General features: G+C 56.5%; 1 protein-coding gene across 3 annotated transcripts in view; it reads right to left on the bottom strand.

Moving 5' to 3' along the window:
• The window catches only part of RFX1 (regulatory factor X1), a 62,148-nt gene that overhangs the window by 3,439 nt on the left and 32,422 nt on the right, over window positions 1–26,287 (bottom strand). For all 3 annotated transcript variants that reach the window (XM_012457819.2, XM_012457818.3, XM_064381766.1), the window contains exons 3-16: window positions 19,533–19,642; window positions 19,236–19,319; window positions 18,161–18,268; window positions 16,539–16,655; window positions 15,420–15,515; window positions 13,926–14,020; window positions 9,121–9,505; window positions 6,218–6,399; window positions 4,426–4,545; window positions 4,219–4,334; window positions 1,962–2,080; window positions 1,750–1,859; window positions 959–1,110; window positions 777–874 (exon numbers count right to left, since the gene is read on the bottom strand). In XM_012457819.2, coding sequence (XP_012313242.2) covers window positions 777–874; window positions 959–1,110; window positions 1,750–1,859; window positions 1,962–2,080; window positions 4,219–4,334; window positions 4,426–4,545; window positions 6,218–6,399; window positions 9,121–9,505; window positions 13,926–14,020; window positions 15,420–15,515; window positions 16,539–16,655; window positions 18,161–18,268; window positions 19,236–19,319; window positions 19,533–19,642 — 1,892 coding nt within the window. The remainder of the gene's footprint in view (window positions 1–776; window positions 875–958; window positions 1,111–1,749; window positions 1,860–1,961; window positions 2,081–4,218; window positions 4,335–4,425; window positions 4,546–6,217; window positions 6,400–9,120; window positions 9,506–13,925; window positions 14,021–15,419; window positions 15,516–16,538; window positions 16,656–18,160; window positions 18,269–19,235; window positions 19,320–19,532; window positions 19,643–26,287) is intronic.

Raw genomic sequence — 26,287 nt, 5'->3', positions numbered from 1 at the left:
GTAGAGACGGGGTTTCACCACGTTGGCCAGGCTGGCCTCAAGTGACGTGACCTCAGGTGACCCGCCCGCCTCGGCTCCCAAAGCGCTGGGAGTACGGCGTGAGCCACTGTGCCCCATCTCGTTTGCTTTCATAGCCTGGAATCTCAGCTTGGGAGAGGACAGGGGTTTTGTCCACCTGGTTCATTGCTGTGTATGAGAAGGAGGTTGGGGGAATACGTGAATGCGTGAGTCTTGCCGGTTCTTCCGACGGGTCTGCTCCTGGTGCTGGCGTCTGCTGTCTCCGCAGGCCCATCTCTGCCCCGTGTCCAGTGGCGGCTTTTTGTTTCATTTTGTTGCCCAAGCACATCCCACCAAATTCCTAACATCTAAGTAGTCAGCGAATGTGCGGTATTGATGAAAACGGCAAGTGTTATGTTTCCTCACAGATGCTGTTGGCTTTCTGAAGTTTTATCTATTTCTGCACACCTGAGGCACTTTCTAGCAAGGCTTGTCTGAATAGGGAACTACTGTACATTTGCAGTTGGTTTTTATTTTTTAAAGATGCTGTGTTGAGTACAATAACGCCACAAAAAGTTTGCATTTCAGAAGTGGGTGCTGGAGGACACTGGTTTATAAAGACGACACCCAGGGCACTCCCCAAGGCAGAGGAGACTTCCCCTTTCCTGATAGGCAGCATCCCCAAAACAGGCGTGGGAACAAATCTTACTGCCATTGGGAGCAGAGGAGACGAGGCCTAAGCCCCAGAGCTAGGAGGAAGGGACCCTCCACACCCTCACCTTCACCCGCAGCATCTCCTCGGGGATGTTGACCATGGCGTGGGTGAGCCAGCTCTCCAGGCTCTTGGCAAAGTTCCGGATTGCTTGGGTCAAGGCACCTGTGGGGAGAGGCAGTGAGGGGGGCGGTCAGGGCAGGGTGGGCATATGGGTGCCAGGGGGTGCCGAGGAGGCCAAGCACTCACTGGGGATGGGCCGCAGCACGTCGGGGATGAGAATTTCCACCAGGCCCTGGTACAGCACGTTGTCACAGTGCTTGGTCCATTGGAGCACGGGCTCGAACTTGGAGAGGAGCACCAGGATGGCTTTGGGCAGCCGCTTCTCGGCCTCGTCATGCCTGTGAGTACCCACCCCACCCCGGGTCACTGGGGCACTCTATGGTCCTGACTCCATTGTCAGAAGGGAACAGGTACCCCCTTGTTCCCAACCCAGGGTCACTGGGGCACACTGTGTTTCTACTCCCAGCGTCAGAAGGCACAGGTACCCCCTTACTCCCACCCTGGGTCACTGGGTCACTCTAGGGTCCTGTCCCAAGTGCTATAAAGGCACAAGTACACCCTGTCCCCAAGCCAGGGTCACTGGGGCAGTCTGTGGCCCTGCCCCCAGTGTCAGAGGCACACAGGTACCCCCATCCCCCACCCAGGGTCAGGTAAGCACCTCCTGCCTCCCAAGGATCCCCAGGGTCCAGCTGGCACAGGCTCAAGGGGTCGGATGGGATCCAGGGGTCAAATAGATCCCAGAACCCGCCACTCCAGGGAGGAGATGGTGCCGTGCCCCACGCCTGGGCTTGGTCAGGCACGCCAGCCCTGGCCCTGAGCATCGGGCGGTTACACACACACATTCTACACAGTGAGGGGCATGTGCACCCCACAAACTGCAGGGGACAAGCAGGCACCCCAACCCTGGGTGTCAAAATCAACTGGGGGTCATGCCCTCCTCCCACCTCGCCCTTCCCGTGTCGCTGGGTGACACTCACACGGCCAGTGGCGGCGCCTCGCTGGGCTGGCTGAGGTTGTACCTCCAGAAGGTCTTCCACAGCGTCTCCACCAGGGTGAATTGCAGGTTCACCATGACGTCGACGATGGCCTGTGGCAGAGGCGGAGGCTCAGGGAGGCTGAGGGGCAGTGTGGCCTTCTCATGCCAGTGGCCTCGTCCCCGCCCGCTCGCCTGCCCACCTGGCCACCCTACCTCACAGTGTTCCCGGTACAGGACCTGGAAGGCTTTGATGTCCCCGGGTCCGACACCCTCGGGCAGCACCTTGCCCTGGAGGTCGAGCTCTGTGAAGTCCGGGAGGCTCCGAGAGGCATCTGGAGGCCGGGAAAAACCAAGAGGCCCGTCACCCCGCCTGCCGGCCCACCCTGGGGTCCTACTTAGTTGTCATCACCTTCCCGCCAGGCCGGGGTCCCCCATGTGCCTGTGAGGGACAAGGCATGGTGGGGGGGAGGGGGCGAGTGCCTGGCGAGGGGCCCAGGACAGGGGGAACTTGAGAGCCCACGCTCCTCTGGCAGAGAGGATGGAGGGTCTTATACCAGCCCTGCCTGTCTGCTGAGTGGCGGCACTGTACCAGCCCTCAGGACATGGGCCTGAGTCCCGGCTGCAACCCTGCACCCACCTGGCCAGGAGTGGGTGGCCCCCAGGCTGCAGTCAGGACCACAGGACTCTGCCCCCAAGTGGGGACTAGCCATGGACAGTCACCCTGGGGATGCCCCTCGACTCTGCCAGAATTGTTCTCCACCCTCCCCTAGGTCCCCAGACACAGAAGGGACACGTGGGACATCGAGGCCTCCTAAGCAGATGAGGAAATTAGTTGCTACGTGCTCAGGATTGAGGATGTGTGGCTGGACTATGGGCTCCAAGGCTTTGCTTGTTTACTTAGCATCCTTCGGCCTTGTTTTCATGGATTTTTACTTTGTCTTCTTCGTTTTTTTAAAAAAAAAAAAAAAAAGGAGGGGAGGGATCTTGCTATGTTGCCCAGTCTGGTCTCAAACTCCTGGACAAGCAACTTTTCCTGCCTTGGCCTTCCAAAATGCTGGGATTCCATGCATGAGCCACTGTACCAGCCTTTTTTATTTTCTTGAGACAGAGTTTCACTCACTCTGTCACCCAGGCTGGAGTGCAGTGGTTTGATCTTGGCTCACTGCAACCTCCACCTCCCTAGTTCAAGCAGTTCTCCTGCCTCAGCCTCCTGAGTAGCTGGAATTACAGGCACCCACCACCACACCTGGCTTATTTTGGTATTTTTAGTAGAGACAGAGTTTCACCATGTTGGCCAGGCTGGTCTCGAACTCTTGACCTCAAGCGATTCCTCCTGCCTTAGCCTCCCCAAGTGCTGGGATTACAGATGTGAGCCACTGCACCTGGCTTATTTTTTTTTTTAAAGCTTACTTTTAGAAACACTGGGTACTGCCTGCCTTCTTGGCAAGTGAGTGGTCCTAGCATGGCACTTGCCCCCTCCCCCATGGACACCATGGCTGTGGGATAGCTGAATGGGAAAAGGAGTGGCCCTCACAGGACTCACGAAGGAGGAGGACCTGACCCGTCACATCTCTAACAAGTAACCATGACCATCTGGGTAGGATCTGAAATCTCAGGTAGGCCAGGTGTGGCAGCTCAGGCCTGTAATCCCAGCACTTTGGGAGGCCAAGCGGGGAGAATCACTTGAGGTCAGAAGTTCAAGACCAGCCTGGCCAATGTGGTGAAACCCCATCTCTACTAAAAATACCAAAATTAGCCGAGCGTGGTGGCATATGCCTATAGTCCTAGCTACTCAGGAGGCTGAGGCAGGAGAATCGCTTGAACCCAGGAGGCGGAGGTTGCAGTGAGCCAGGATGGTGCCATTGCACTCTAGCCTCAGCAACAGAGAGAATCTGTCTCAAAAAAAAAAAACAAAAATTAAAAAATAAAATCTCTGTCAGGTGCGGTGGCTCACATTTGCACTTTGGGAGGCCGAGGCAGGTGGATCACGAGGTCAGGAGTTCGAGACCAGCCTGACCAACATGGTAAAACCCCGTCTCTAATAAAAAAATTAGCTGTGGGTGGTGACAGGTGCCTGTAATCTCAGCTACTCAGGAGGCTGAGGCAGGAGAAATCGCTTGAACCTGGGAGGCGGAGATTGCAGTGAGCCGAGATCAGGCCATTAGACTCCAGCCTGGGTGACAGAGTGAGACTCCATCTCAAATAAAATAAAATAAAATCTCATGTAGCAAAAAGGGGATTGATTGGGGAGCTCAAACCCCCAGAGAAATGCTTTGCATTGAAAGAAATGAGAATCTACCTTGAAGAAAAATTCTGGAGACAGAATTGTCACTGTGGACGGAGACTGATGTCTCACACAACCCCTGCTGGTCCTCAGGCATCTCTCACCAAGCCCTCCCCTGGCTCAGAGGCTGCCGGCTGCCACTTGGCTTTGGGAACCGCCTACACAGGCAGGGGCAGGAGGTCTTACCCAGGAACTGCTGGTACTGCTGCACCTGCGCACTGATGTCCGACAGCCCCGTGCTCTGCTGCTGCCCTACCGCCACGCCGTTGGTCATGCCTTCCATCTTCTGGATGGGCTTGAGCCTGGAGGAGAATGGGTAGGCGGGCCAGCTGGGGGATGGCCTGCGTGTCCTTCCCTGCCTGCCCTGCCCCGGCTCCAGCCCTGCCCTTGTACCTCTGCTTCTGCGAGAAGGGCTGGCCCCGCATGGCCATGTGCTGCTGGTCCTCCATCAGCCGCAGCAGTGGTGAGCTGGCCTTGATTCGCAGGCCATAGTAGTGGTACTTGGAGTTGCCCCTGGGAGGAAGGTGGAGGGTAAGGGCTGGGCTGGGGGTCTGCTGGCTGGCAGGGTATGGAGTGCCTCACAGCACACCCATCTCCTCTATCAGGGGGACAGATGGAGAGAGCCCTGCCCTGCAGAGCCGGGGGTGCTGTACTGAAGAGGCACAGGGGCAGTGGCTATCAATGACTGAATGGGGTGACGCTGAACCTGGGAACAGGAGCCAAGAGATGAGCAGGGGGCAGCCATGGGGTTGCAAAGGAAAGGAAGAAAGGGGCAGGTTCATGGGATGATGGCTCCTTGTTCCTTCCCACATGAATTCACTGATTCACAGGCTCTGATTAAGCACTGACTAGGTTCAACCCTGCATCATCAAGGTACGAGCATTGCAGACGGACCAGAACAATTTGAAATAAGTCACGTAAATGGCACGTGCGGGCTGAGCGCGGTGACTCATGGCTGTAATCCCAGCACTTTGGGCATAGTGAAACCCTGTCTCTGACTAAAAATAATTTTTTTTTTTTTTGAGACAGAGTCTCACACTGTCACCCAGGCTGGAGTGCAGTGGCATGCTCTCAGCTTCACTGCAACCTCTGCCTCCTGGGTTCAAGCGATTCTCCTGTCTCAGCCTCCTGAGTAGCTGGGATTATAGGTGCCTGCCACCATGCTCGGCTAATTTTTTGTATTTTTAGTAGAGATGGGGTTTCACCATGTTAGCCAGGATGGTCTCGATCTTCTGACCTTGCGATCCATCCATCTCAGCCTCCCAAAGTGCTCAGATTACAGGCATCAGCCACTTCGCCTGGCTACTAAAAATATTTTTTGAAAATCAGCTGGGCTAGCCAGGTGCAGTGGCTCACGCCTGTAATCCCAGCACTTTGGGAGGCCAAGGTGGGCAGATCACAAGGTCAGGAGTTTGGGCCAGCCTGGCCAATGAGGGGGCGGATCACGAGGTCAGGAGTTTGAGACCAGCCTGGCCAACATGGTGAAACCCCATCTCTACTAAAAATATAAAAATTAGCCAGGCATAGTGGTGCGTGCCTGTAATCCCAGCTACTCAGGAGGCTGAGGCAGGAAAATTGCTTGAACCCAGGAGGTGGAGGTTACAGTGAACCAAGATCAAACCACTGCACTCCAGCCTGGGTGACAGAGCAAGACTACATCTCAAAAAAAAAAAAAAATTAGCTGGGCATGGTTGTGCATTGCTTCTAAGTCCCAAGCTACTCAAGATGCTGAAGCTACTCCAGAGAATTGCTTGAACCCAGCGGGGTGGAGGTTTTGGTGAGCCGAGATTGAGTCACTGCACTCCAGCCTGGATCACAGAGTGAGACTCTGTCTCCCAAAAAAAAAAAAAAAAAAAAAAAAAAGGCAGGTAGGCGGGTGCTCAAGGCTAAGGAGAAAAATGAAGTAGGGTTGGGGATGACAGGCCAGTGACAGAGGAAGCCTGCAGTTTTAGTTGAGGCCGCCAGGGGGCGTGTGAGTAAGATGGGGTAGAAGCACATGAGGCGGTAGGCACCGCCAGTGCAAAGGCCCTGGGCTGGGAGTCAGCAGGTGTGTTGAGGAGGTTTGTAGAGGTGGTGGGGATGGGCTGGGCTGGGCTGGAGTGCCTGAGATGACCTGGAGTGGGGGTGGGTCTCAGTGTGCCCCCCAATTCCCCAGGGGCTGCCGGGAGTAGACGGATGGCCCTACCTGGTGCCCAGACGGCGGGTTCGCAGGCCCATGAAGACGGAGCGGATGAGCTTGCCGAAGGAGGCGGCATTGACGGGCTCCAGTTTCTGCTCCTGGCAGTGCAGAAGGTAGTGGCAGTAGAGGGTGCTCCGTGGCAGACTCACGCCCTCGGCTGTCTCATAGTTGTCCAAGAGCCACTGGACCTGGGGCCGGAGGGAGATGGGAGAGCGCCAGTCAGAGGTGCTTCCATCATCTCTGAGCTGAGTGCCCTGTATCGACTTCCCCCTGGGATCCTGACAGCCACGCCCACCGTAAGTTAGCACATCCTACTGCCATCCTCCCCAGGAACTACGTCCCACAGAACTCTCCAGAACTGCACTGTCCTATACACTTGTCACATGCAGCTAGTTAAAAACATTAAGGGACGGGCACGGTGGCTTGCCCCCTATAGTTCCAGCACTTTGGGAGGCTAAGGCGGGAGGATCACTTGAGCCCAGCCTGGGCAACATAGGGAGACCCGGTCTCTACCAAACAATTTTTTAAAAAATTAGCCAGTGTCAGCCAGGCACAGTGGCTCATGCCAGTAATCCCAGCACTTTGGAAGGCTGAGACACGTGGATCACTTGAGGTCAGGAGCTCGAAACCAGCCTGGTGACCATGGAGAAACCATCTCTGCTAAAAATACAAAAAAAAAAAAATTAGCCAGGTGCAGTGGCACACGCCTGTAGTCCCAGCTACTCAGGAGGCTGAGGCAGGAGAATCTCTTGAAACTGGGAGGCAGAGGTTGCAGTGAGCCGAGATTTCACCACTGCAAGACTGCGACAAAAGTGAGATTCTGTTTAAAAAAAAAAAAATTGGCCAGTGTTGTGGTGCGCGCCTGCAGTCCCAGCTATTTGGGAGGCTGAGGCAGGAGGATCCCTTCAGCTCAGAAGTTGAAGGCTGCAATGAGCTATGATCGAGCCACTGCATTTCAGCCTGGGTAGCAGTCAGACCTTGTCTCAAAAAAAAAAAATTATATTAATTTATGCAGAGTGAAAAAAAGCAAATCTCCAAGCCAGCAGTGATGACTCGCACCTGTAATCCTAGCACTTTGGGAGGCTGAGGTGGGCGGATCGCCTGAAGTCAGAAGTTAGAGATCAGCCTGGCCAACATGGTGAAACCCCATCTCTACTAAATATACAAAAAATTAGACTGGCATGTGGCAGGCGCCTGTAGTCCCAGCCTCTTGGGAGGCTGAGGCAGGAGAACGTCTTGAACCCTGGAGGCGGAGGTTGCAGTGAGCCAAGACCGCACCACTGCACTCCAGCCTGGGCAACAGAGCGAGCCTGTCTCAAAAAAACAAAAACAACAAAAAAATTAGCTGGGTGTGGTGATCGGTGCCTGTAATTGTAGCTCCTCTGGAGGCTGAGGCACAAAAATTGCTTGAACCTGGGAGGTGGGGAGGTTACAGTGAGCTGAGATTGCACCACTGCACTCCAGCCTGGGTGACAAGAGCGAAACTCCATCTCCAAAAAAGAAAAAAAAGAAAAAAAAGACTAGAATAGACAGAAGCCAGGCTACATCAGGACCAAGAGGGACCGCCAGGACCACCAGCACTGACCCACCCCACGGTCACACAATTGTTGAGGGGCCCAGTTGGGGCTGGAATTTCGGGCTGCCCCAGGGACTTCATGCAGCCACTTCTTGGCACAGGAAGCTCCAGTACCACTCTCCAGATGGCAGAAGAACCCTGTTCTTGAAGCTCCGCATGGTAGTACTGGTTTCTCCCTCATTATCTATTCTCTATCATCAATTTTAATCAGAATAATCTCAGCACTTTGGGAGGCCAAGGTGGGAGGATTGCCTGAGGCCAGGATTTTGAGAACAGCCTAGGCAACAGAGTGAGATCCTGTTTCTACAAAAAAATTTTTAAAAATTGAAACCAGGCATGGTGGCTCCATGCCTGTAATCCCAGCACTTTGGGAGGCAGAGGTGGGTGGATCACAAGGTTAAGAGATTGAGGCCATCTTGGCCAACGTTGTGAAACCCCGTCTCTACTAAAAGTACAAAAATTAGCTGGGTGTGGTGGCACGCGCCTGTAGTCCCAGCTACTTGGGAGGCTGAGGCAAGAGAATCACTTGAACACAGAAGGTGGAGGTTGCAGTGAGCTGAGATCGTGCACTGCATTTCAGCCTGGCAAGAGAACGAGACTCCATCTCAAAAAAAAAAAGAAAAAAAATTAGCCAGGCATGGTGGTGCATGCCTGTAGTCCCAGCTACTTGGGAGGGTAAGCTGGGAGGATCACTTGAGCCTGGGAATTTGAGGCTGCACTGAGCTATGATTATACCACTCCAGCCTGGGTGACAGAGCAAAACTCTGTCTCAAAAAAAAAAAAGAATAAAAAGAACAGACATCACTTCTTTTCTTTTCTTTTTGAGCCAGTCTTCCTCTGTCTCCCAGGCTGGAGTGCGGTGGCACGATCTTGGCACACTGCAGCCTCTGCCTCCAGGTTGAAGCAATTCTCGTGCCTCAGCCTCCTGAGGAGCTAGGATTACAGGCACTCACCACCATTCCTGGCTAATTTTTGTATTTTTAGTACCGATGGGGTTTCACCATGTTGGCCAGGCTGGTCTTGAACTTCTGACCTCAGCTCATCCACCCACCTCAGCCTCCCAAAGTCCTGGGATTACAGGTGTGAGCCACTGTGCCCAGCCAACTGTGGTACTGTTCTAAGAACTTCATGCATATCAGCTGAGGCCCAGAGAGGCTGAGTAATTTATCTGAGGCCACACAGCATTCAATCCCAGGACACCTGCATATGTGCTCATCGGGGGGCACACAGACTCCTGCTAACAGTGACTGGCAGCTGCCATCATGGACTGGGCTTCAAGTGCCCACCACCCACCACCACTTGTCTCCTCTGGGGCCCAGGCTGGGGCACTTACTGTGGCTGGTGAGGCACGGGTGGTGTGGGAGTAAGACTGGCTGGCACTGCCCAGCATGTAGCCGCCTTGGATCACGTAGGTGCCTGCTCCGCTGCTGCCGCCTCCGGTGCCGCCACTGCCACCCCCGCCACCACCTCCCCCGCCGCCGCTGCCACCGCCACTGCCACCACCTCCGCTGCTGTTGCTGGCCCCAGCCCCAGTGCTGGTAGAGCTGGCGACGACCTGGCTGCCAGACACGTACATGGGCATGGAGCCGCTGCTGGCCACCGCCTGGGAGGTGGCGGGGGTGCTGACCTGGGCGGCCGTGCCTGCGGCCTCATAGTAGCTGGTGCTTGCCGTCTGTGTGTACAGCGGCGTCTCGGGGTAGGGGTAGGTGCTGGAACGGCTGGGAAAGAGGCAAAGCCAGAGGACAGTCAGGGGGATGAGAACTGGAGGGTTGAGGGGCATGACTGTGCAGGAAGGAGGGGTGCCAGGAGGGGACTGGGGAAGCAGCAGCTTCCCCACGGCAAGGACCAGATCCTAGCATTCACCTACAACGGACTGGGTACCATCCTGAATGCCTGATGGGCAATATTTCATACAATCGCTGAAGCAGCCAGTCCTCTGGCAGCGGAGTCACCTTCTCCACTTTGGAAATTAGGAGATCGGGATAGAGGGACTAGGGAACTTGGCCGGGCATGGCGGCTCCTGCCTGTAGTCTTTGGAAGCAGAGGCAGGAGGTTCATTGGAGGCCAGGAGTTTAAGATTAGCCTAAGCTACATAGTGAGACCCTATCTCTACAAAAAATATAAAGATTAGCCAGGGGTGGTGGTGCACACCTGCAATCCCAGCTACTTGGGAGGCTGAGGCAGGAAGATCCCTTGAGTCCAGGAGTTCCAGGCTGTAGTGAGCTATAACCACACCACCACTGCACTGAAGCCTATGTGACAGCAAGATCCTGGCTTTTTATTTTTATTCTTTTATTTACTTATTTATTTTTTGAGCCAGGCTGCAGTGCAGCGGCCCAATCTTGACTCACTGCAACCTCTACCTCTAGGGTTCAGGCGATCCTCCTGCCTCAGCCTCTGGAAGAGTTGGAACTACACCACACCCAGCTACATTTAGTATTTTTTTTTTTAGTAGAGTCGGGGTTTCACCATGTTGGCGGGGCTGGTCTTGAACTCCTGACCTCAAGTGATCCACCCACTTGTCTCCCACAGTGCTGGGATTACAGGCATGAGGCACCACACCTGGACGACCCTGCCTTTTTAAATTAAAAAAAAAAAAAATACTGAAGGGTTAGGGAACTTGCAATGCTACATACTTCATTATAAAAATAAAATTGGCGAGTGCTTCAAGTGCCTACTGTGTGCCAGGCACTGTTTCACACACTTTGGACATAGCAATGGACAAGAATGAAAAGCCCCTGCCCCTGGAGGAGCTGAGGTCTAGTCGGGGAGACAGGCAAGAAGCCATGTGCAAAGGTAAGTTAGAGATTATACAGAAGGTGATGAGGTGAGTGAAGCAGGAAGGGGGCAGGGCTAGAGAAGGTGACGCTGTGATTGGAGGGGACTAGAGAAGGCGATGCTGTGATTGGAGGAGACCATCAAGAATGCAGATATTTTTCCCCTGAGCCAAGCTACCTATCCAGGCTGGTGAATTCTCTCTCATTCAGCTATCCAGGGACAGAATGGGCACCGGGAGACACAGACTCGAGGCTGCAAATCGTCACAACATAAAAACCACCAGGGATTCAACCTCAAGGGGCTGTTAAATAAAAGATGATGGAATCCTACACAGGGGTGAAAGAGGAGGCAGGGTTTCGGTCCTCCAAAAGAACAAGTTCCAGAACCGACCACTGGGCAGATAAAAGGCAGAGAAGGGTGGGGACGGTGTGACTGAAAGACAGGGAAGACTGTGTCATGTTTCGTATGCATGTCTGCATGTCTGTCATCTGTGGGCGGGGGGCACCTCTCACCATCTCACTAAACGTCCTTGGACACAGTTTTGATTTTTGAACTCTTTCAATGTATTAGTGATTAAACACATAGCATTAAGCCAGGTGTAGTGGCTCACTTCCGTAATCCCAACACTTTGGAAGGCTGAGGTGTGTGGATCACTTAAGGTCAGGAGTTCAAGACCAGCCTGGCCGACATGGTGAAATGATGAAACTCCGTCTCTACTAAAAAATACAAAAAATTAATAATAATAAAAAAATACGCCGGGCGTGGTGGCTCACGCCTGTAATCCCAGCACTTTGGGAGGCCAAGGCAGGCAGATCACCTGAGGTCAGGCGTTCGAGACCAGCCTGGCCAACATGGTGAAACCCTGTCTCTATTTTTTTTTTTTTCTTAATAAATACACAATACAAAATACAAAAAAAATACAAAAAATTAGCCGGGTGTGGTGGTGCGTGCCTGTAATCCCAGCTACTTAGGAGGCTGAGGCAGGAGAATCACTTGAACCCTGAAGGCAGAGGTTGCAGTAAGGAGAGATTGTGCCAAGCCAGGGCAACAGAGCAAAACTCCATCTCAAAAAAAAAAAAAATTAACATCCAGAAAGACAGTGAGGTCAGTCAAGAGGTGACCTGGCTCAGACTCTCAAAGTGGCAAGGGACAGAGCTCTGGAGGCTTGAGTGGTTGTGGGTGGACAAGGAGAGGGAGCTGAGGAGGACAGTGGAAGGAGATATGGAAGCATGGTCTTCGTCAGACACCAGGTCCAGCTCTCAATCTCTCTGTCCTGCCCAATGTCTACCACACAAAGTGACACCAAGAGCACGTGACCTGAGCAAGTGCCCTCACTTCTCCAAGGCAGGGGCTGCAGCCTGCTCACCCCTGCACACCCAGCATGCGACACGTGCTGCAAAAATGTTGCTTCAGTCGATGGTTGCTGATGACTCAATAAATGAACGTGTGTGGCTCTGGATGCCCCAGAACAGAACCAGGGAGGGAGGACCAGGAGCTGTGGCTCTGGCCAGGGTGGGGATCAGGCTGGCAAAGGGTCAGGAACTCAGCAGTAATTCACACAGAGGGATAAACAGGAGTGGACAGTTGACAGGGGGAGTGGCCCCCAACAACTTTACATAGCAGGAAAATCAGATAGCAATGATGAACTAAGTGCAATCACACATACTACAATCACTGAGTGAGGAATTCAGACGGAAGCAAAGGAGAGACAGGAGAGGCGCTCCCAGGGATGCCAGCAGGAGCCCTCAGACGCTGGTCTCCTCTTTGCAACGCCCTGTCTGGCCTTTGCCAGCTTGGGTCAACCAAACAATGAAAAGATTAGTAGCACTAGAAATAAACGGATGGAACTGTGAGGCGGCTGGATGGTGGGGACCAAGCCTCACAATTCAGGTGCCTGGACCATGCCCTGGGGGTCATTCAGAGCCTCATGACCTGAGGACTCAGTCAATCCATGAGCTAACCAATCTCAGTGTTGTCCCCAGAAGAACAAGTGGCAGGGACGAAAAAAGAAATCATGCAAATGCAAAGAAAACCAAGCGAAACTTCTAGAAACTAAACCAACAGTAATTATAGTACTGCAGTGATTGCTGTGGAGATGGGAGAGGGAAGGTGGCAGGGAGGACCCCCAGCGAGGAGCCAGAGCTGGGGCTGAAGTGGGGCCAGGACGTGGCACCTGCCTGACGCGGCCCACACACTGGAATGGTAAGTGCTGCACCCAGGAAGGGGAAGTCCCCTACGTGCCACTGGGTGGGGACTGACGACATCGTGGCTGCTCATCCACACAGGATTATTACACAGCAGCTAAGAGGGTGACCAGGACCCACGGGGACACGTGGGAGAAGAGCCAGGAAGGAAACAAGGTATGGATGGAATGCCTGCCTCTATCTGACCAAAGAAAAGGGGTAGAGGCCGGGCACGGTGGTTCATGCCCGTAATGCCAGCACTTTGGGAGGCCAAGAGGGGAAAATCACTTGAGTCCAAGAGTTCAAGGAGATGAGTCTGGGCAACATGACAAAAGCCCATCGCTACAAAATACAAAAATTAGCTGAGCGTGGAGGTGCACACCTGTAGTCCCAGCTACCAGGGAGGCTGAGGTCAGAGGATCACTTGAGCCCATAAGTTGCAGTGAGCCCTGATCACACCACTGTACTCTGGCCTAGGTGACAGAGTGAGACCCTGTCTCAAAAAAAGAAAAAAAAGAAAAAAAAAATGGGTAGAGGGGTAGAGTTTCTATTCTTAGAGTATCACTAGAAGGAAACAAACAGGTCACAGCATCCCCTCTGGGAGAGGGTTGGAAGTCAAACAATTTTTTTTTTTTTGAGACAGAATCTTGCTGTCATCAGGCTGCAATGCAGTGGCACAATCTCAGCTCACTGCAACTTCCACCTCCCGGGTTCAAGTGATTCTCCTGCCTCAGCCTCCTAAGTAGCTGGGATTACAGGTACCCGCCACCACACCCATCTAATTTTTGTATTTTTAGTAGAGACGGAATTTCACCATGGTGGCCAGGCTGGTCTTGAACTCCTGACCTCAAGTGATCCACCCACTGAGGCCTCCCAAAGTGCTAGGATTACACAGGTGAGTTATCATGCCCGGCCTTTTTTTTTGGTTAAAAACCAGGCTCATATGACTCCCAAGCCCTAAGCTATGCCAAGGACCCTAACCTTCGAGGGTCCCTCTGCTTTGCCACGTTTCCTGGTTTGTGGCTGCCCCTAGGGAGTGCCACCTGAGTGTCTGTCTCCTAAGGCCTTGAAGGCCAGCTGGTGTGCTGGGGGCTGGGACTGGGGCCTGCTGTCCTGGGAGCCTGGGGAAGGTCCAGTGCAGACCCGAGCCCCTCACCCACCCCCTCCCCTCACTTACATGGCACTGGCCGTGTAGCTGGCGTCACCGCCCTCCACATACTGCACCTGGCTGGAGTACACGTGTGGGACAGGCACCTGCTGGAGCTGCTGCACCTGGGGCAGAGGAAGGGCACATGGAGGGTCAAGGTGGGCCAGCTCCTCCCGTTCCACCTCTAAAGGGCTGGTGCCCACCCAGGCTTTCCCTGACGCCCAGCTCCCAGACTCAAGGGCAGCTTCTGGGCTCTGAACAAAACGCCCTAGAGGAGGCCTGGGGACAGAGGCCCAGGGGCTGCTGCCTGCGCCAGGGCTGGGGATCAGGAAGGGCTATTTCAGGAGCAGAAGCCAGGACTCTCGGCTTCGGTTGGGGCCGGCAAGGGTGGGGCATGACGGGCAGTGGAGTGGATGCGAGACAGGGTCCTGCAGTGGGCGTTAAGGTTGGACCCCAGGCACAGGGGCAAGGCTGTCGATGCAGCCAGAGCCCGCTGCTACAGAAAGGGCCTCAGGGGCGGGGTCTGGAAACCAGGCACAGGATGTAAGGGGCAGAGCCCGGGGCCCCGGTTGGTGGGAAACAACTTGGAATCACTGACAGGGCCTTAGGGGCGGGGCCTGAGTCCCCCACCTCCATCCCCCAACCCGCGTCTGCAGGGGCGGAGCTGGGACCAGGACAGGGCTTGGGTAGGGAGTCAGAGGCGGGTCCCCAGACCGACCCGTCGGGCGGAGGTGGGGTCTACAGGGCTTGAGGGGCCTGGTGGGCGGCCCGGACCGGGCGCCCCCGCCCCTGCCCGCCCGCTGCCCCCCGTCCGTGCGTCCGCCACCTACTTTGAGGGCCGTGGCGGCCGTGCCGAACACTAGCACCTGGGGGATTCTCTGGATCCTGACCCTCTGGTCGGGGCTGGCTTGGGCCGGGAGCCGGGGCAGTGGCTCGAAGACCACTTTCTGCTGCGGCAGGAGCAGGTGCGGGGGCAGCACGCCTACCAGCTCCACCCACTGCTCGGTGCCCGGCTCGTAATAGGGTGGCGGCAGCTCGGGGCTGCCTAGCTGCTGGGCCTCGCCGCTGCACGCGGGCGGCCGGGGCGGCGGCTCCGGCGGCGGCGTGGGCCGGGGATCTCGCTGCTCTGCCTTCCTAGCGGGAAACTGACTGCCTGAGCTCTGGAGGACAAACAGAGACACTGGGGGGTCAACAGGGGCGGCCGCGGGCGGGGCTCCAGGCCTCCACCCACCGGGTTGCTGAGCGCGCACGCAGCCACCCGAGGGAAGATCCCCGCCGCCCGGGGTCTCGGAGAGGGGAAGAACTGACCCAGGCCCACGCAAGAATGAAGCGGGATTCGAATCCAGACCTCTCTTAGCAAAACCTGGGCCCTGAGCTGCCAGGGGGCCGGGAAAGGAGAAGGATCTAGGGCAGGGTCTGCAGCTCACAGAGGCATTTCCCTCCCTGCGGCCTCAGGGGCCTGCACTCCCCAGCCCCAGCCCAAGACCAGCCCGTTTGTCCCTGTGGTAGGAGCCGGACACACACCTCTTGAGCCACGTGGACTGGCTGGAGGCCCTGCACGGTCAGTGGCTGCACCGGGCCGGTTTTGGGCGCTTGTGGAGTGGCCTGGACCACAGACCTCTGGAAAGGGAAAGGGAACGTTAAGATGACCATGGGAACGATGGCCGTCAACCCGCCCAGCCCCTGCACAGGTGAGCTTCTGTAACCTCACAGCAGCTCGGTAAGCAAGAGGCTGCCATTCTCCAGCCAAACAGGGAGGGTGCTGTGCCCAGCACCGAGCACGTCCCAGTCCATTACTAATGGGCACCCGCTTACAGGGGCAAAGTGAGGCTACCAGGCTGAGTTGAACCTGGGACTGAGGGGTCTTTGCTCTCTGCCTCCTTTCCCTACAGGCCCCCGACGCTGTGCCAAGAACCCGCAGGCATGGCCTTGGTTATATTTCGTCCCTGCATCCTTCCCATGTCAACTGTCTGCCCTGTTCTGTGCCGTGGCGGGAATGCTGGGATTATCCTAGGGGCGCAGAACCAGAGACTGAGGCTGGCAGAGGGGGATGCTGAATGGAGGAGCTGGGGTCTGGACCCAAATCTGGAGGTCTGGGGGAGCTCTAGTGCCAGGCAGGAGAGTATCTATAAATCCTCTGGGACAGGGTTTCTGTTTACACTTGGGGAAGGGTCTATGGATTTCGTCTATTTTTTCAAGGGGCTGGGAACCCCTCAACTTCATTGTTAACATCCAGTGGCAGGCAGCTCCAGCATCTTAACCTGCACCGGCTCAGAGCTCTGCCTCTGCAGAGGCTGGGCATGGATTTGAGGGCGGGATCCCCTCCTGAAACCCTCCCCGGAATGAGCCAGGACGTGACTTTGGGGCTTCCTTCAGGCAAATGGGCCCAAAGAGACCAAGGTGGTTTCTCCTAGCGGTTCCCCTGGCCCACTATGCCTCAAGTTCAAATTTCAGACTCCCCACGGCATCCCCATCCTCCAGCCCCAGGATGCCGAGTCTGGAGACAGGCAGAGACGCTTATCAAAGGCCTGGGTAGCAGGCCAGGGCTGGGCTCTAATAGGCCAGAGGCACAGCCACGGGGGGCTGCAGAGGCTGCCTGGCTGGGACCCCTGGCCCGAGCTGCTGCCCGCCTTGGCTTGGCACCTCTTGGGTGATGGGGGCACTCTGCTGGACACCGTGGACCTGCAGCTGCTGTGGCACTGTGCCCGTGGGGGCCCCGGCTGTCTTGCTGGAAGAGCTGGTGGCCTGCACCGGCGACTGCTGTAAGGGAAGGAGACACAGGAGTGTGCTGGGGTGGGCTTGAATCCTCTCTGGGGAGCGCTCGAACCCTCTTTGGGGTAGGCTCGCATCCTCTCTGGGGCACCCGGGCCCTCATACACACCCTTCTCAGGAGAGTTGACTGGGGAGGGTAGCAGCCTGCAGGGACCTGTCCCAACCACCTGTCGCAATTACCAACCACCCAGGCTGGTAACTGACCACATCCCATGCATCCAAATGCCTACTCCCTGCAACAGTCCCAGTCAACTCCTGGCAATGACTGGGGTTTCACCCTCCCCAGCAAGGATGGCTGATGGTAGGTGGTGCCTGCAACACCCCTGAAGCTCTCCTGGGGCTGATCCTCAAAGGTTATAGCAATGACAACAGCAGCCTCTGGTGTGATACTGGGCTGACTCCTACCAGACACTGGCTGAGTGCTTTAAATGTACTCACTGGAATCTCACAGCACCCCCACTTCCCAATGGAGGCGCAGAGGGGAAGGGACAAGCCCCGGGTGACATGGCTGCAGGTGGTGAGGCACAGGGCTGGGCCCGGACAGGCTGGCCATGGAGCCCCGTGTTGGCTCTGAGCCCCGCTGTGCCTCAGGCTGTAATTCTCACAGCAAACTGAGGGGTGGTTTATACCATCAGCTGTTTGACACAGAGAAAACTTGTAGCTCAGAAGGCCCAAAGAGGCCAGGCACCATGGCTCACACTGGCAATCCCAGCATTTTGGGAGGTCAAGGCGGGAGGATCACCTGAGGAGGTCAGGAGTTCAAGACCAGCCTGGCCAACATGGCGAAACCCTGTCTCTACAAAAAATACAAAAATTAGCCAAGCGTGGTGGTGGACGTCTGCAATCCCAGCTACTTGGGAGGCTGAGGCAGAAGAATCACTTGAACCTAGGAGTTGGAGGTTGCAGTGAGCTGAGATCGCGCCACTGCACTCCATCCTGAGTGACAGAGCAAGATTCTGTCTAAAAACAAAAACCAAAAAACAAACGAAGGCTCACAGGCCTGCCCAGAGTCCCAGAAGAGGAAGTGAGTGGGCTGGGCCAGCCATCAACCCCGTGCTCCTGATGCAGACAACGCCCACAGCCTGTCTCCAAAACCCTCTTTGGTGTTTGCAGGTCCCCAGAATCTATCCTGGGGTCCGAGGCTTCGTGGTAGAGACTCTCCCCCTATGGAAGGAAGAAGAACCCGCTTTGTTTCCTGGAATGCAGTTCCCTGAGCTGGAGCTGCCAGGGTCATCTCAACCCAGGAAGTCACCTCTTTCTCCTAGAGCAGAGCTCCACGGCCGCTTAGCTCAGAGCTGGCAGGGCCAGGAACTGGGCAGCCAAGCCACCCTACCTGGGGTCCACAAGGGCATCACACTGGGAGTGGAGAGGATGTAGGATTTTGGAGGAGCAAGTGGGCTGGGGGGGCAGGGAGCCCCAAATATACTATGGGGGTACACTGCTGACCTGGGGAGACAGCACTGGGGAGGGTGGCTGACAGGGCTACCACTTACCTCCGGGGGTGAGTGCACCTGCTGGGCGCCGTGGACCGTCAGGGAGACCTGGCCGCCTTTGCTGCCTGGGGCTGCACTCTGCACCACCAGACGCTGCGTGGGGAGAGCCTGGACCCAGGGAGAGAGAGGGAGGTGGATCACTCATGACAGCCAGCGCGGCTGCACCGAGCATGTGCGCAGTGCCAGCTAATGTTGTAAATGCTTCACACCTGTTAGCTCACAGAACCCCAACAGCCCCAGTGCAGCTCAGCTGCTGCCTCCCCTTCACAGAGGGTGACACCAAGGCTCAGGATGGCAAAGGCGCTTATCTGAGGTCCTAGAGCCAGGAAGTGGCAGAGCTGGAGTTGTCGTCAGGCCACGTGGAATGTGCTGTCATCCTTAAAACCCGACAGTACTAGGCTGGGCATGGTGGCTCATGCCTGTAATCCTAGCACTTTGGGAGGCTGAGGTGGGTGGATCGCTTGAGGTCAGGAGTTTGAGACCAGCCTGGCTAACATGGTGAAACCCCATCTTAACTAATAATACATAAATTAGCCAGGCGTGATGGCGCATGCCTGTAATCCCAACTACTCGGGAGGCTGAGACAGGAGAACTACTTGAACCCGGAAGGCGGAGGTTGCAGTGAGCCAACATTGCACCACTGCACTCCAGCCTGGGTGACAGAGTGAGACTCTGTCTCAAAAAAAAACCCAAAAAAACTTGACAGTACTTTGTCCAGTTCTGCGCTGACCAGTCGGAAACGGGTGAGCGCTGTACCCCATCTGCGGCCTTCTTGGGGACAGACCACCCTGCGTTGGCTATGGACTCCTGACTCTAAACCTGGCTTGGGTTCTCTGCTTCGGGACACCAGGCTGGACCCGAAAACCACCTTCCCGGCTATACCTGTTCTCTCTGCTGAGATGGCCCCTACCTGATAGTCTCACCCTGGGGACTGCCCAGAGCCAGGAGGTAGGGCAGCCCCTGGACGGGGCCTCTTCCCTCAATCCTGGTGAGGACAGATCCAGGCTTGCCACAGGGGGTTGGTCCTCCACCCTGAGGGAGCCTTCCAGGGTGGGGCCAGGTGCAGTGGCCTTACCTGCTGGGGCACTTGGATGTTGGTCAGCTGGAGGGGCGACACATGGCCCGGCTTGGCCTGCACGCTCGTCTGGACCAGCAGTCGCTGTGGGGACAAGGCAGAAGGAGCTGAGCCACTGCTTCCCCAGGGTGGCCTGGAGCAGTGAGTGGAGGGTGGCTGCCGTGCACATCTTGATAAGAACAGGTGAGCAGATGGCTCCGGCAGGAAGCAGGGAGGGGAGGCCAGGCCCCCGAGGCCACAGCCTGCACTGCCACCCTCACCAGCCCTCCCCTGCCCCCTGGGAGGGCCACATCCTACCTGCTGGGTGCCCTGCACCTGCTGAACCACCTGAGTAGGGACGCCGGTCTGGCTGGCCGTGGAGCCAGGGCTGGCCTCTGACACCGTCTCACTGGCCCGCATGGCACCTTCTGTAGGGAGGGGCCACCAGATCAGCTCTTGCTGCTGTCCCCGCCCCCAGCCTAAGCCTGAGCCCACCTGGAGAGGAAGATGCAGCCTGAAGCCAGCCCCCAGCAAGGTCAGGCCCCTCCAGGAGTCCTGCTCACCCCTAGCCGGCACCAACTGCACCCATTGGGGCCCACGTGGCAGGGTGGGCTGGGGCCCGCAGGACCTAGGATCCTTAATACCTGGAAGCAGCCCCCATCAGCTTTTCTCATCCTGAAGCCAGACCAGAGAGGGTAACTGAAGAGCTATGACACTCAAGATCCAGAAGACTGGACCCTTCCCAGCAGACAGGACTTGTGGACAGGCAGGGAACTGACTGTCCACTCCAGGGTCCTGGCAATGCTGGAAGAACCAAGGTGCTGGGGCCACCTTCCCTGGGGTGACCCCAGGCTTCCTGGGAGTGGAAGCTGCTGAGAGGAGTGCTCCCTGGAAGGTCTTGCTAGCCTGTAGCCAAGTCCTCCCTTCCCTGCCCCCCTGTCCTCAGTGGGGTGGGACCACAGGGGCTAGGAGTGGGGGAGGCGGGTACTCACGCTGGCAGGCAGCTGAGAAGAGACAATCATAGAACATGGTGCTCGTCCCCCCAACCCCACCTGCCCCCCATCCATCCAGGGGGGCCTGCCTGGCCCTCTGCTCCTTGCCCGTCTCTACAGAACAGCAGGGTGTGCAGGCAGCTTTATACCCGCAACCTTGGGGAGCTAATCCACCCCCCCCGCCCGTGGAGGCAGAGAGCCTGCCTGCTCTCTTGGGATAAACACTCCCCTCCCCAGCAGAGCGGGACCTTCGAGGGGCTGGGGCAGCACTGCAGGGCGAGGAGGGAGGTTGGTACCCAGAGACACTATCAGGCAGGCACAGGTCAAATTTCATGCACATCTTGCTGAGTGATTAGCAGGAGTGCTGGGGGTACAGGGGAGTGTCCCTAAGAGGCGCTGGCTATAAGACCCTCACCCCAGCTGGGACACCATCCATCCTGTCCCCTTCATGTGGCCCAGTCTACCCCCAGCAGCTCCAGAGGCTGGGGTGGGGCTGGGGGTGAACATTAACATGTCCTTCCTCCACCGCCAAGGAGCCAAGGTCCCAGGCCCACCTCTCTTGGAAATTTAGACGGGTTTATCCAACTCCCCTGGCAGGACTGAAGGGCCATGGGAAGGAGTTATCACTGCAGACACTAGTGTTGTTTCTGGCACACCAGGTGTTGTGCTAGGCTCTCCCTGGACAGTCAGAGACAATAAGAGCTTTTTTTTTGAGATGGTCTCGCTGTTACCCAGGCTGGAGTGTATCTCCTGGGGTTCAAGCAATTCTCCTGCCTCAGCCACCCGAGCTGCTGGGACTACAGGCACATACCACCATGCCTGGCTGATTTTTGTATTTTTAGTAGAGATGGGAATCCTGCTATATTGCCCAGGCTGGTCTGGAACTCCTAGACTCAAGCAATCCACCTGCCTCCATCTCCCAAAGTGCTGGGATTATAGGCGTGAGCCACTGCGTCTGGCTGACAGTAAGAGCTTCCTTTTTTTTTTTTTTAAGTCAGGGTCTTGCTCTGTCGCCCAGGCTAGAGTACAGTGGCGCAATCTCGGCTCACTGAAACCTCTGCCTCCCGGTTCAAGCATTTCTCCTGCCTCAGCCTCCCGAATAGCTGGGACTACAGGCACACACCACCACGCTGGGCTAAGTTTTGTGGTTTTAGTAGAGCCAGGGTTTTGCCATGCCAGCCAGGCTGCTCTTGAACTCCTGGCTTCAAGTGATCAGCCCACCTTGGCCTCTCAAAGTGCTGGGATTACAAGCGTGAGCCACTGCACCTGGCTGACAGTATGAGCTTTTATTACCCATTTTCAGACAAGGCAACAGAGACCAGAAGCAAGACAGTAATTTTGTCCAAGGTCAAATGCACCATCCACCATGCAGGCCACAACACAGGTACCCCTCTGGCCCCACATGAACCTCATCCCACACGTGGAACCTGGAGTCACTGGTCCTGCCTGCGCCAAACCCGAAGGGCAGTGATGTGTGGACTTGGGCACATGGGCACAGGAAGGAAAGTAAGCTGGGGGTCTATGGGGGCCCCTCAAGGTCTGGAGCATCCAGACTGGGTCTTGGGTGTGCAGGCAGGGCACAGGAAGGAGAGGGGCCTGGCCAGGGCAGATGCAAAGGCCAAGTCAAAGGCAGAGCACACGAGTGTGTGCTGGGGGCGCGGGTTGCCAGATGCGGGAGGAGGTGTCGGAGGAGGCCTGTGTGGCTGCACATGGGCTATGGGGGTCAATCCCAGGCCTGCCTAACCAGCTGCCCCTGTCTAATTCCACAGGCCCCAATCCCTATGTTTTGCTGGACTCTTCCCTGGCATCTGCTTTAGGCTTCCCTGGGCCATAAGGGAGGAGGCCTCACTGAGAAGGCCCCTCTGGGAGAAACCCGAGACAGCCCCAAGTCATGTGACCAGCCCTGCACACCTGGATGGTGGGGCACAAGGACTCAAGCCCAGCCTAAGGGATGGTGCCTCATCCAGGAGGCTCAAGGTGGGCAGCAAGTGGGGGTCTGGCCCCGCCACCTCCAGGGCTCAGGGGCTGGTCCCTGCGCAGGACCCACAGCAGAAGGAAGCCTGGGAAGCTGCTGAGACCAGGTGGCTGTCTCCAGGAAACAGCCTGGCATGTCTCCTGCCTCTAGGGTAGCCCTCAAGGCTGGGACCCCATGCCTGCCAGCCTAGGAGGGCACCAGGGGATGCACCACGAGGCTGAGCAGGTGAGCCTGAGTGACTCGTGCGGATGAGGGCTTCCTGTGCAGGTGTCCCTGTCTGCCTGCGGCCGGGCCAGGGCCTCTCCACCACTGGGTCTGGCCCTCACTGTGTTTCAGGGAGGGGAAGCCAGGAGGGGAAGTGGGGGGTGGGACTGGGTCTGTGAGCGAGCATGTGCATCTATCTGCCAGGATCGCCGCTCTGGGCATGTGCAGGAGGCCAGGGAGGCCCCCAGTGTCTCAGGAAACGGCAGCTGATTTCCTGTCCCTGAATCTGACACATTAACGTCTCTGAGCAGTGGAATGACTCTGACAAGTGAGCTGCCCCCTCCTCCCCAGGCCCCGCACTTCCACATCTAGACCTACTCAAGCCTTAAATGAACTACCTTGGGGAGCCAAGGGGAGGCCAGAGAGGCTGGGCTCTGGGCATGGCACAGGTTGGGCCCCTGGCATCCACCCTGGGGGACTTGGCCCCCTTCCCCAAGGACAGACGGAGCCATCTGATGCTCTGCCTCCTGCCCCTGGGTTCCCTGGGATGATGTCAGTCGGGGACTCCTGGAGGGGCCTCGGCTGCCCCTAGTGTCCTATGTCCCTTGTCAGCTCCAACCTCAGTCCCTCATCTGTGTTTGGGAATGCTGACAAATACCCTCCACTTCCCCATCTGGACACAAGTCTTCTTGGACCCCCCAGAACCCCAAGTGAGAGAGAAGCGGGGAAGAAGGGCTGGATTCAGCCCCTCCTTTGGGCCGACCCCTGTTCCCTGCAGGCCGGGTCAGTTTCACCTTCCCGGGAGTGGCTGCCAGAGCCCACAGCACTCGCCTTCCGCCTTGGGCTCTGGGAGAGTCTGGTGGCCTCTGAGGACGGGGATTTATGGATCTAGTATTGTTCCTGACTAGAGAAACTTGAGCTTCCTTCCTACCACCCCCAAAGTCACCTTTGGGGAGGGCAGGCGGGGACCGAGCTGGGTGAGCTGTGTCTGGTGTTGCTCTCGGCTGGCGTCCAGCCCCGGGCTCCAAGTCTGGGTCCAGGCCCCTCCCTCCCTCTTCCCTGCCCACTCCCTGGGTCCCTGGTCAGCTCCAATTGCTTCTGGCTTGGGGGAAGTCCCAGGTGCCTTGTGGCAGCCTTCACCAGTGTCAGTTACTCCTGCTTCCCTGGTGCTCACGTGGCCTCAGCCACCCTAAGATGAGGCACTCTAACCTGGCAGAGGGTCAGGGAGGAAGGCTGAAGAGTTACTGTGGTGGGGGGTGGGGAGAGGGGATGACTGGCAGGGCACAAGCCAACCTCCTCTTCCTCAGAACAAATCCAGGAAGCGCTGCCCAGTGACCCTGCCGGGGACAGGCTGACACCTGCCAGAATGTGGAGTAGCAGAGAAATGAAATTCCCTGGGACCACTGTGAAAGGCAACTAAGCCACCGCCTGACCAAAGTAAGCCCCAGAGAGTTCTGTGGACGGCAGGGTTGCTGTAACCTGCCCTCATGGGTACAGAGTGCCCTCCTGGGAACACTACCAAGATGAGGGAGACAGAAGCCACATCCCCATGCCTCACAGCTACTTAGGGTCCAGCCTGGCTCTGTCTGACCCAAAGAGTTTGCCTTGATCTTCACTTCTTTTTTGAGACAGAGTCTTGATCTATTGCCCAGGCTGGAGTTCGGGTGTAATTTCAGCTGACTGCAAATTCTACCTACGGGGTGCAAGTGATTCTGCTGCCTCAGCCTCCCAAGTAGCTGGAATTATAGGTGCCCACCACCATGCCCGGCTAATTATTGTATTTTTAGTAGAGATGGGGTTTCACCATGTTGGCCAAGCTGGTCTTGAACTCCTGACCTCAGGTGATCCGCCTGCCTCAGCCTCCCAAAGTGCTGGGACTCGCTCTTAACTTTGCAGCACCAGGGCATCCCTGGGGAAGTGCCAGGAAGAGCAGGAGAAGCCAAGGCCAAGAGTGGCAGGACTTGGGGAGTTGTGGAGCCTGGAGCTGTGTGCCCAATCCAGACCCCAGCTCTAGGGAGCCCAGACCCTGAAGCAGGTAAGACCCACACCCAGGACGTGGATCAGGACCCGTCAGACACTCTGGGGGCCAAGGGGAGCCGTCCACTGGTGACATGCAAGGCCTCCTGCAAACTATCAGCCATGGAGGAGCTGACCGGACACGATGGCTTGCTAGGTTCTCCTCCTCTAGGCTGTTCTGGATCAGGCTGGTGCTCACCAGTCATTCCACAAAGACTGAGCAGTGACAGAGCCCTGCCTGCAAGTGGGCACCGCCACCATCCCATTATCATAACTTTAAGTGGCGATAAGTGTTAAGAATACCAGCCGGGTGAGGTGCTCACACCTATAATCCTAGCAACTTTGGGAGGCCAAGGCAGGCGGATCACTTGAGGTCAGAAGTTGAAGACCAGCCTGACCAACATGGCAAAATGCCATCTCTACCAAAAAATACAAAAATTAGCCTGGCACGGTGGCATGCACCTATAATCCAGCTACTCGGGAGGCTGAGGCAAGAGAATCACTTGAACCCAGGAGGTGGAGGTTGCAAACAAGAAGACAGAGGGTGAGCAGTGGGGGTACAGGGAGGGAGTCAGGGAGGTGGCAGCTGAGCAGAGACCTGAGGGAGACAAGGGACAAGCTCCCAGAGAGTCTGGGAGGGGAGTGCTCCTGGCAGGGCACCGAGAGTGCAAAGATCAGGAGGCAGGACTGAGCCTGTTGGGTTTGTAGAGCTATACGAAGGCCAGGGGGCTGGACCAGGTGCGTGAGGCCAGGGGGCTGGCAGGCCAGAGTTGAAGTGGCTTGGCATTTACTAGAAGGGGCACAGGGTGCATGGAACATTTTTTCAAATCTCTTGCCTCAGCCTCCCAAGTAACTGGGATTACAGGCGCCTGCCACCATGCCCAGCTAATTTATATATATGGGGGTGTGTGTGTGTATATATATGACTCCTACACATATATATGTATATATATAGAGTGTGTGTGTGTGTGTGTGTGTGTGTGTAGCTTTTAAAGCCCTTGTTTGTCAGGTATCAGGGGAGGGGAAGGAGCCTGCTCTCCCAGAGCTGAGAAAGCCTAGGCCAGGGTTTCTCAGAGTGCCCCTGGGACCACCTGCCTTGGAGCCCTTAGGGTTGAGCTAGGATGTGATGGGACCTAATTGACAGTTGTGAGCCAGCTCCCTCTGGCTGCTGGGAGGGGTCAGACTGTGAGGGCAGAGGCTGGACCAGGCTTGGGGTCATAGAAGTGCAAGAGGCGAGTAGTTCTGGAAGAGTTTAGGAGGCAGAGCCAAGAGGTCTTACTCAAGGAGCAGCAGGACAGAAACAAGACTGACCCTGGACTGGGAGGATAAGGAAGTCTTGAAGGAAGATCTGAAGAGGGAAAAATGCAGAATTGAGATTGGCTGTGCTGGCCTGAGGTGAGTTCGACACTGGGTGGATGAGTAAAGAGTGGTTGGACGTGGGGTCCTGGGGTTCGGGGTTGCAGCCCAGGCTGGAGACCTCGATGTGGGCATTGAGAGGTGCGACACAGAACGAGGCCATCATGAAGGGGGAGCTATGGGAGCCAAGAGGGCTTTCCAGGCCTGAGTCCTTTGCTGACAAAGTCAGGGAGATGAGGAGGAAGCAGCAGAGGGGACCACAGATGGGCTGCAGGGGGGTGGGTGGAGACCAGGGCAGTGTGGGCTCCTGGAGGACTCACAGGAGGGGATCTTTGGGAGAAAGGGGGCCAGCTGCAGGGGGTCCAGGAGCTGGAGGTTCCTGGATAAAATGGGGGCTTAGCTGGGCGAGGTGGCTCACACTTATAATTCTGGCACTTTGGGAAGCCAAAGCGGGAGGATTGTTTGAGGCCAGGAGTTCAAGACCAGCCTGGGCAACATAGTGAGACTCTGTCTCTACAAAAAAATCAAAA

Source organism: Aotus nancymaae, unplaced genomic scaffold (assembly GCF_030222135.1).
Source record: "Aotus nancymaae isolate 86718 unplaced genomic scaffold, 86718_ANA_hifiasm-v0.15.2.pri h1tg000028l, whole genome shotgun sequence".
NCBI classification, from domain to species: Eukaryota; Metazoa; Chordata; class Mammalia; order Primates; family Aotidae; genus Aotus; species Aotus nancymaae.
Note: the sequence above shows the minus strand (reverse complement) of the source record. Positions and strands in the feature narration are given on the sequence as shown.